General features: G+C 24.4%; 2 protein-coding genes across 7 annotated transcripts in view; both read right to left on the bottom strand.

The window, feature by feature from the left end:
- Positions 1–3,699, bottom strand: part of LOC124422745 (dynein regulatory complex subunit 4-like) — a 6,689-nt gene extending 2,990 nt beyond the window's left edge. The window contains exons 1-7 of the mRNA XM_046959610.1: positions 2,704–3,699; positions 2,338–2,555; positions 1,820–2,081; positions 1,199–1,459; positions 847–1,014; positions 643–729; positions 336–545 (exon numbers count right to left, since the gene is read on the bottom strand). Of these exons, the coding sequence (XP_046815566.1) occupies positions 336–545; positions 643–729; positions 847–1,014; positions 1,199–1,459; positions 1,820–2,081; positions 2,338–2,555; positions 2,704–2,706 (1,209 nt within the window). The 5' untranslated portion in view covers positions 2,707–3,699. The remainder of the gene's footprint in view (positions 1–335; positions 546–642; positions 730–846; positions 1,015–1,198; positions 1,460–1,819; positions 2,082–2,337; positions 2,556–2,703) is intronic.
- Positions 3,700–4,265: 566 nt separating this feature from the next.
- Positions 4,266–9,853, bottom strand: LOC124423245 (pantothenate kinase 3). 6 transcript variants are annotated; one of them, XM_046960788.1, is made up of 11 exons: positions 8,580–9,034; positions 7,914–8,181; positions 7,630–7,810; positions 6,958–7,136; positions 6,706–6,879; positions 6,438–6,623; positions 6,280–6,356; positions 6,011–6,187; positions 5,777–5,912; positions 5,578–5,691; positions 4,266–5,443 (listed from the first exon to the last, which is right to left on the bottom strand). In XM_046960788.1, the coding sequence occupies exons 3-11, from the start codon at positions 7,751–7,753 to the stop codon at positions 5,390–5,392; spliced, it is 1,221 nt and encodes a 406-aa protein (XP_046816744.1). In that variant the 5' UTR covers positions 7,754–7,810; positions 7,914–8,181; positions 8,580–9,034; the 3' UTR covers positions 4,266–5,389. The 6 variants fall into 6 exon arrangements, with proteins under 6 accessions (XP_046816744.1, XP_046816742.1, XP_046816746.1 ...); XM_046960786.1 differs by lacking the exons at positions 7,914–8,181; positions 8,580–9,034 and adding an exon at positions 9,440–9,853; XM_046960790.1 differs by lacking the exons at positions 7,914–8,181; positions 8,580–9,034 and adding an exon at positions 9,440–9,853 and having other exon boundaries at positions 6,438–6,605.
- Between the last annotated feature and the right edge of the window lie 442 nt (positions 9,854–10,295).

Raw genomic sequence — 10,295 nt, 5'->3', positions numbered from 1 at the left:
AGTAAATTAAAAGAGTAATAGAAAAGAAAAATTATATACATATATATTCATATATACATATATATATATATATATATATATATATATATATATATATATGTAAATATATAATAATATATAATATATAATTATATAAAATATATAATATGTATATGTATAATTTATCCTATTTCTTTATTGTTTAATAATTCTACATTATTATATAATGTAGAATTTTTTATGCAACATAAAAGAAATAAAAAAGAAATTATAAATTTAATACCTTCAAATTTGTAATTTAATAATTATCATGATTTAAGACAAAAAATATGGAAAATTGATATATAAATAATTACCTCCAATTTTTTATTTACATTCACGACGGCCGTGGGATCTAAATGAGCAGCAGCCAAGACTTCGCTAATTTGAACTTCACGTTGCTCTAACAATTCAGATAATTTTTCTAATTTTTTTTCTAATAGTACATTTTTTAAGCCAGTCTTTTGTTGCAATTCCAATATGGCTGATACGAATCTAGAATGAAGATCGTCTCTTTCCGATTGACACTAAAAAAAATTATTCCCTTTTTTTTCTTTTGGATCCGTGTAATATCATAAAAATATTTATATGGATTTTATTAAAATATCTTAAATGATATTATACTTTCTCAAATCGTAGTTCCAAAACTTCATTCTCCCATTTTAAATTATCATAATCCTTGATAGTCAACGACAGTTTTCTTTTTGTATGCTAAAATAATAATAATAATAACAATAATAATAATAATAATAAGTTAGTATATTAATCATTAATATGCAATTTCTCTAGTAAGAAATATTAAATAATAATTGTAAAATATATACTTACGGATAAACATTGCTTATCTTTCTCATAATTAACAAGTTGTCGTGTATAATCGGCTACTTTTTCTCTCAAACTCTTTAATTCCGTAGAAAATTGTTTATTTTCCACTGTTAACTCGCGTACCTGTTTCTTCATCCTATCTTCGTTATTCTTCATTTGTTCCATTTGTTCCTACATAAAAAGAAAAAAAAAAAGAAAAAAAAAAGAAAGAAACGAATGAAATTTTTAAACGAATTTTAAACAAAAAAGAAAAGAAAAAAATTCCAAATTCGAATGTGAAATCATACAAGTCTATATTTTTTTTTCTTTTTTTTTTTTTTTTTTTTTTTTTTTTCAATGATACATACATATATACCTTCATACTTTGAATAAGTGACAAGTTATTTAAAGTAATATCATTATAATAAGTTTTCATCTCTGTAAATGCAGTTTCATGATTTTTAATCAAAGTGGAAATTTGTAAATTTTTTCTCTCCTCTATTTCGGTAATTTCCATTTGATGTTTCAAGGTCAATGATTCGTATTGATTCGTTAATTTTTGCTCGTACTTTTGTTCCAATTCTATTGCTTCCGATTCGAATTTTTTCATGATGTTACTTATTTCTTCGGCATGATGCTGTTAAAAAATAAAAATCATTTACAATTTTATATTATAATCCAAATAAAAATTAATTCAATAAAATTGTCAATATTATATCAACAATATTATTTCCAAATGCTTTAATAATATTAACCATTAATTATTGTTACATAAAATTGTACAAAAAGATATATCTAATTTTTTAAATAAATTCTCCAAAAAAGAAAAAAAAAAAAGAAGAAGAAAAAAACTCCGATATTAAAATTCACTCAATATTAATTCAATATATTATTACATATAAAATATATAGTAAGAGTTTATAAAAAATTCAAAATATTATAATTTGCATGATAGATGCAAATTGAAAAGGTCATGAAATAATGATTATTATCTTACAAGTTTCAATTCATGCATTTCATTCAAACGAGCCACTTCCTGTTCCCTTTGTGCTTTCTTTAATTCCTTTTTATCCCTAATAAGCTCGTTCTCTTGAGATACGTGATCATCTTGCGCCATTTTAAGAGCAACCAAATGGTCTGCCTTTGTTTCAGACAAGTTAGTCTGGTGTTCATACATCAAGTGCTTTACTTTTTGTTTGTACAATTTCATTTCCGCATCGTGCTTTTCCTGAAGTTCTTCCTTCTCTCGTTCTTTATTCCTAAACAAAATAAAACAAAAAAAAAATATATATATATATATACAGTATATATACTATTCTTAACATAAATAACACGCTACACTTTAATTATATACTGAATAAATAACAATGAAATACAGAGTACTAAAAAAAAAAAAAAAAATATTTTTTTTAAATACTACATCAGAATTTTTTATTAAAATCGAATACTCTATATATAAAAAGAAAAATCGATATTATAAAAATATTTTATAACATTTTAATAAATAATAATTACCTAACAATGGCACGTGCTTCGTCCAATTGATGTCTCGATATTTCCCAAAAAGTACGTAATTTATCTCTTTCTAATTGAAAGAAATTTCTTTCCTCCCTTTCACGTTCCATCTCTTCTAATATCTTATGAGCATATATCTCAAGTTGTTCTCTATTCATTTTTGATGTATCCACTCCGTCGACAGTGTCCATTGCCTTACCCTTTGCCTTTTTAGGCCCCTATAAAAAAATATTTCACATAAAATAACAAAACAATTTTTTCAACAATTTTACTTCACTAAAAAAAAAAAAAAAAAAAAAAAAAGGAAAAAGAAATTATTTAATTATATATAAGAGAATTATTGCATATAAGAATGAAGTAACTCACCATTTTTGTTCGTTCGAAACTTCACTGTAAAAAATACCTTTTTAAATACACTTAAAATAGTTTCTTGATTATAATCGATAAATCATTTACAATATATCGCAATAATTAGATATGTTTCGTAATAATGAGGTAAAGTATTACGTATAAAAAAATTAATGTTTCTTTTTTTTTTTTATTTTTATTTTTTATTTTCCAAGAAAAAAAATTAAAAAGTAATGTGAGACACTGAACTATCACGTTAATGACTTCGGTCTCGTGGTACAGAAATGTTTGGCAATTTAGTTACCAAGCAACAGAATCTATATGACATACTTGTATACTTCAACAGAATTTAAAACATGTTAGAAATGAATATGCCATATACATAGTTCTTTTGCCATTTCAAAGTTTCAAATTGAAAATGAGGCAAAAAGGAATAAAAAGAAAAAAAGAGAGAAAGAGAAAGAACAAGAAATTATCAAGCCTTACGGAAAATATTAAAAACCATTTATTATTTATACGATTATATTTTTTCAATGACAAATATACTGAAATGATAAATGTGCGAAATATTTAATGGATTATTTCGCATTTTAATTAATAATTTTAATTTCAATTAGATTCATATTAATATATTCACGTTTTTCATTTGGTATTATACATAATATCGAAATTATCTCATTAGCAATTATAATTCATACAGACATTTTTAAAATCTACAAATTAATTCACTATTAATTCTGCTAAATTTCCAGCAAATACGAAGTATCACAGAATTACTAATAGTAAATTAATATGTAGATAATTAAAAAGAGAATTGTGACAGGAATGATCGAAAGAAAATTTTATAAAATTATTTCAATACACCTCGTTTTGTCGTATTACTAAATCTCGACGTGCGTTTTTATTATATACTAAAAATATATACGTTTTTAAATCTTACAAATATTTATTGCCAACATATATATATATATATATATATATATATATATGTATATATATATATGTGTATATATATATAAATATATATATAAAAGTGTATTTGCTGGTTTATAACACATATAATAAAAAAAATGTATTCGATTGAATTTTTTAAATAATGTTAATTTCTTTAATACTAAAATGCATATAAAATCACACATTGTAAATAATAAAATAGTTAAGTAAAAAGCCAGCCTTGTTTCAAATAGTATACTACCAACTTCCTAAAAATCTGCAGTAATATAATGATTAATAATTATGCATTTACAATATAAGCACATTGCCTTTTTATTTTCTGTGCTCTATTTGATATATATATATATATATATATATATATATTATATATATTATATATATATATATATTATATATATTATATATATATATATATTATATATATTATATATATATATATATATATATATTATATTATATATATAATAAACATATATTATGAATATTAAATGAATATTAAGTAGATTCTTGTCTGCCAATTGGCAAAGCCAATTCTAAATATTTTTGTCTTTTTAAGAACTATTGTACAATTATTATAAAATGTGACTGATCAAATTAGTAATCGATGTATTGCAGTGCAAAAAAAATTATGCATAGCAATGAATATCATTTATTTATCATTAACATTATTCTAAGCAAATCCTTTTTAACAGGTTAAGTATTGATATCAAATAAAAGTTTTTAGAACCGACGATAAGAATCTACAAGTATTTTTTTTTTCTTTCTTTCTTTCTTTTTTTCTTTTTTTGTTTTTTATTTTACATATCATTCCAACTTTGTATTAAAAAACCTTAAGAAATATTATATATTAATAGATAAGCTGCCAACTAGTCTAAAATGTTTGTCATTTTTTTTTTCTTTTTTTTTTTTTTTTACTGGTATTGTTTTATATCCTAATATACAGCGAAATAATATTCTTCTTTTTTTTGTACATACTGGAATTTATGCTAGATTATTCATTATACAAATATTTGTTTACAAAGAAACATAAACAATAATATATGCAAACTAACATACCAATAAAATGTATAATATGGTTATTATAAAACATGCACGTATAATAAACATATAGACGCAAACCTTGTAATAAAATATTATTAAAACTCATCGATACCTTACGCAATTAAATTGTGTATATATGTGATACAGATATATTAAAGGAAAAAAAAAAAAAGAAAATAAAAATATATCAATTAAATTATGAGGTAGACCTATCCTATACAACGTATAAAGAATCAGGCGATTCATATGCATTTGGGTTTGGTCCATTATTACTTATATAAATTATATGATGTTTGTGCCCAGAATAGGAGTATATGCGATAATCACGTAACCCAATCTTAACATGAATATCCTGACATTTGAAAACTTATAATAAATAGTAATAAATAATAAATAACGTGTATTTCGTAAAAGTGCCTGCGAAGATACATTGTAAAACATATAGAAGCATTAAATCATTATGCTTTTATTACAATTGATATTACGTGATTAATGCGTAAATTCCTAGAAAACGAATCAAATATAAGAACAGATTCATATATACATACATACATACATACATACATACATACATCATACATACATACATACATACATATATATATACATATATATATATATATATATTGAAAAATTAATAACGCTTTATATGAGTTTTCTTTTAAAGTAGATTTTCCCAGCTGGAATGCTATGTTTAAAATAAACTTACTCAGTTTATTTCTCCTTTAAATTGCAATAAACATCCCACTGCTCCAAAATAACCCTAGAAAGAAAAGATATTTTATTAGATGGAAAAGAAAACAAATATTTTTCTTTCATATTATCTATTATTTATCATATATATATATATATATATATATATATATATATATATATATATATATATGTATATATTACCTCATGCTCTAAAAACAGAGCTTTCATTGTTCCTTTAGACCAATAATCCATAGCATAGGCCAATAATTTCATAGAAATAGGATTGACCCTGAGGAAGTTACCAACGAATACCACCTAAAAAGAAATGTTTAGTTTTTCTAATAGATGTCGAAATTAATTAATATGTTTCTTATAAAGATTATTTAATATTGTTTATTACCCTTTCTATCTTTTCATTAACAGCACACATACGTGCTATGGAACCAATATTATTGGTGATAGTGACAAGGGTCGCACGTGCAAGGTCTTCCTTCGTAACAGCATTACGACGTTCTTTAAAATTCATTTGCCCAAAACTAAATAAATTGAACGAATAAATTAAAAATGAATAGAAAAGTAAGATTAGAAAAAAAAGTATGTAAATAATAAATTTATATTATCAAATCTTATCTACCTGCTGGCAACAAGATCTCCAGGAAGACCAAATGGCTCGTAATCACCCCCATAGATATCTTTTACTAATTTATCTACTTTAGTGTTGTCACCACCTGTTGCTAATTCAATTGCTTCTTCGAAAGTGTTACAACCAGTGAGTAAACAACATAAACCTAAGAATGTTCCACCGCCTAAACTATGAAATTTATTTATGTGTTACAAAAGACACATCATCGAAATCATTTCATATAATATATTAACATTAAAATCATTGTATAAATTACTTACCTTGTTCCAGATATCCTCTTATAATTTTCTGGTCCATAAACTGCTAATATACTAACACCTGAACCTATATTTACTAGCTGTCATAAGAAATTTCAAATAATTAATTACAATATTCTATATATTTTTTCTGCTTTGTTTAAATAATATTAATATCATACCAAGAATGGATAAGGTTCTGAAAAATCATATGGTACTTTTTGACATCTTCTATCATCTGTTGGATAAGACCAATAATAGCATTCATGTGGATTAGTTATTTCTACATAAAGTATGCCTCGTATTAAGCTGTCCAATTCATCAAATTTTGCTAAACTCATATTTACTTCCTGTAAATTGGATTGACCCTATATAGTTACACATAATTAAACAAATTCATCATATATGATCAATTAACGTTAATCTGTTGTTGATAAAATTTACAAATACTTTTTTGAAATTTTCTTCAAATTTGTAGGCTCCACCTCCAGTTGCACAAACAGTGGTTACAAGATTCGCCATACCTTTAGATTTTGCTAATGCTAGAAAATTTCCCATTTCGCTGGTAGGAAATCTAATAAAGTGTAAAGTACCACGCCTGCCTCTAACATAAACATTATCCATCTATAAAATGAAATAAAATAGAATAGAAATAATCTATGATTTATTTCTATGCAAATATAAATATGATCAATCTCATACCTGTAAATGCGTATCTCTATGACCTGTTTTTCCATAGGCTGAATTTTTTGTAAGATAACGCCGAATATTTTTAAGAGTTTCAAGTTCTGCGTCAGCTTCATCTCTCGTTATATCTTTAGGTTCAAAATATACTAATTTGCACAATGTACCACCTATATCCATTCCAAACCACGGCATTGCTATAAAAAATAATTGTATATAATAAGCTCAAATATACTAATATAATATATATGATATATATATATATACACACACATATATATATATATATATAATATCTGAAATACTTTCATAAAAAAATAATTACTATAAAAAACCATCTAATATTTTATAAATAAAAGTATATTATATACTTCTGAAATTTTAAAATGGTTTATTATAATTACTTCTATAGGTTTTTTACAATATTGGAAAGTTAAATTGAATAAAGGCATTAAGCATGAAGCTATATAATAAATAAATCAAAAGTTATAACAAGTGCAAAACAAAATACAAGCAATATATATATATATATATATATATATATATATATATATATATATATATATATATAAAACACAAGTACAATAGTAAAAATATATGTAAACCACATATAGCATAAATCACAAAATTTAATATAAATACTGTGAAAATAAAAATAAAAATAAAATTGGCTAAACCAAGCACACATACAGTTTACGGACTCACACGGTGGTGAATTATTCTTTGAGTCGCTTTCTGCCACTTCTGCCCCAGAATAACCATTTGATGCCATGATTTTATTGTTCAAATTTTTCTTAAAGCTCTGTGGACTCATTATTAAATTCTAAATTTTTTATTGTAAATAACTGTAGTACCACGAACAACTTCTTTGCTATAAAAACAGAATAATTTCATAAAAATAATTTATATAAACATTTTAATAAAATCTAACATTAAACCGACTAAAACTAATATTCGAAACGATAGGGACTAACCAATTAATATTTTTCTTTTTAAATAAAATTTGATGATATCATATTTATAGACAAATATTAAACGTTACGTATTACATTAAAATATAAAAAAAAAAAAATATAATAATTCTTCTAGAATAATAAACTAGCTTCTTAGTTGTTGTCCCTCAATACGTCTGATTCATAATAACTTGTAGTCGAGTATAGCTAACTTTATAACTGGAACTAACTTCGTAAGGCCATTTATCTTTATGTATAAGAGGCAAAGGTTACACCTTTATTATACATGCTATATATAGGGAACATAAATAAATATTAATATAAATAAGGTTTCAACAATGATAATACATTTGAAAACATAATACTCCTTTTATTTTTATTTATAAATCATTCGAAAAAAAAAAAAAAACCAAAAATACCTTTTATTTCTTTTATTTTACTATGATCTATTACGATTATACCAATCTGCATAAGTGTATTGTGTGTACGTGTACGATGTATACGTGTACGATGTATACGTGTACGAAGCTTCTCGATTAATGGGAAGAAAAAAAAAAGAAGAAAAAAAAAAATAAAAGACAATTTTTCTCGTGCCTTTATAAAATCACGAAATCATATATCACGTTCAAAAAAAGCACGTTGAAAAGCAGATCTTATGAGAAAATAAATGAAGAAAATAATATTTACCAACACAACAACAACAACAACAACAACAACAAACAGCAGATATAAACTTATTTTTCTTCTGTCATCACATAACAACAACGTTTTCTACGTTGTGAAAACAGTAAGGAATACTTCGATAAGAAATGCCACCACAACGATTCCTTTTGTTTTATTTTATCTTTTTTTTTTCTATTTTTGTTTTTATTCCTTTTCTTTTTTTTTTCTTTTCCTTGCTTTTAAATATTCATCAATACCATAAAACTATTCTATAGAACTATTTCTACAATTGTTACAACACCCAGGCTGAATAAATTATTCACATTTCACAAGCTCAAATATGATAAAAGTAATATTAGAAATAATGGTTACGGAATCGACTTAGCATAACGAATGATATTCTGACGAAAGACCGCATCGTCATCAATTTTGAAAGAGCGATCAAAAGTCATACGATCGGTTAACAAGAAACATGATCTATACTTTTTAAAACGAATCATGTAATACCAATGAGATTACCTTTTTTTCCTTTGCTTCTTTTCTTTTTCTTTAATATTTTTTTTTTCTTTCTTTCTTTTTTTCGTGCTATTAATATAAAACGAGAGAAAAATTCATTTAATATGATAACCTATCAAGCGAGAGCAACAGAGAGAGAGGGAGAGAGAGAGAGAGAGAGAGAGAAAATTAAACAAGAATAACCGATGTATATATACTGTTAAAATGTCGGACAGTAACCAAAGCAAAATTGTTTATATCTGGAATTTAATTGAAGAAAACGTAATATATAAAAAAAAAAAAAAATAAGAACAAAAATAACAATTGTCCTAACGATCATACTAAAAACGACGACTCTAAGCGATAAAATAAATTTTTTAAGAGCTTACCTAAGGGCGTCATTTTTTTTTGTGCGGAAGAATTCAAATATAAGATCGTCCAAATCATTAGTAATATTTAAACATATTATTACTGCTTAGGACAGATGATATACCGTTCTAGTCGTCGGTTATCTTTCTACGTTTTGCGATAATCTGACCAATCTTTCAATCAGGGAGTTATATTTTTTTTTTATTGACACAGAATCACGTATACGTGAACGTTGATCCATAGTATTTCCTTTTCTGTTTACATCTCCGTCACGTCGATTTCATTATAAATATAAAATCATATGTTTTATGTCGACTTTTTCTTCATCGCACGAAATTATGAAATTCGAATAATTGATAAGAATTCACATATACTTTTTTAAATATTTATGGATAATTACAATTAATTATAATAGATATTATTAATACAACTGCAATGCTAGAATTTGTCAAGTAAGTGCACAACTCCTAGCGCCATCTTCTTTCTTTCTTTCTTTCTTTCTCTTTCTCATTCTTTGATTCACACTCTTGCTGTCTTTCTCTCTCTCTCTCTCTCTCTCTCTCTCTCTCTTTTCTCTCTCTCTCTCATGGTATACTGATCGATTAAGGTGGTAATATACATATATACTCACTATATACGATATACTTTTAATAAGGGTTGATTCAAATTATTAAAACAAAATTCTCAGCTTGTTTTTAATCTTTAAATTTATTTTTGTGTAACATTATATATAATTATTCTTTTATGTATATATAATTTATACATTGTTTCTACTTATCATTTGATTCTATGCTTTTTCTCTTTATTTTTATAGTTCAAGGACAGTTGCATTAAAAGAAAAAGCATACATATTTTCAATTTAATAATGCATATATA

This window comes from Vespa crabro, chromosome 3, assembly GCF_910589235.1.
Source record: "Vespa crabro chromosome 3, iyVesCrab1.2, whole genome shotgun sequence".
Lineage (NCBI taxonomy): Eukaryota > Metazoa > Arthropoda > Insecta > Hymenoptera > Vespidae > Vespa > Vespa crabro.
Note: the sequence above shows the minus strand (reverse complement) of the source record. Positions and strands in the feature narration are given on the sequence as shown.

Excerpts from the sequence above, each read along its gene's own strand:
- LOC124423245 (XM_046960786.1), bottom strand. The coding sequence starts at position 7,753 with ATGAGTCCACAGAGCTTTAAGAAAAATTTGAACAATAAAATCATGGCA. Across the intron at positions 6,188-6,279 it reads AAGAGGATATCTGGAACAAG|TTTAGGCGGTGGAACATTCT; the intron begins GTAAGTAATTTA and ends TAAATTTCATAG. Across the intron at positions 5,444-5,577 it reads CTCTGTTTTTAGAGCATGAG|GGTTATTTTGGAGCAGTGGG; the intron begins GTAATATATACA and ends TTTTCTTTCTAG.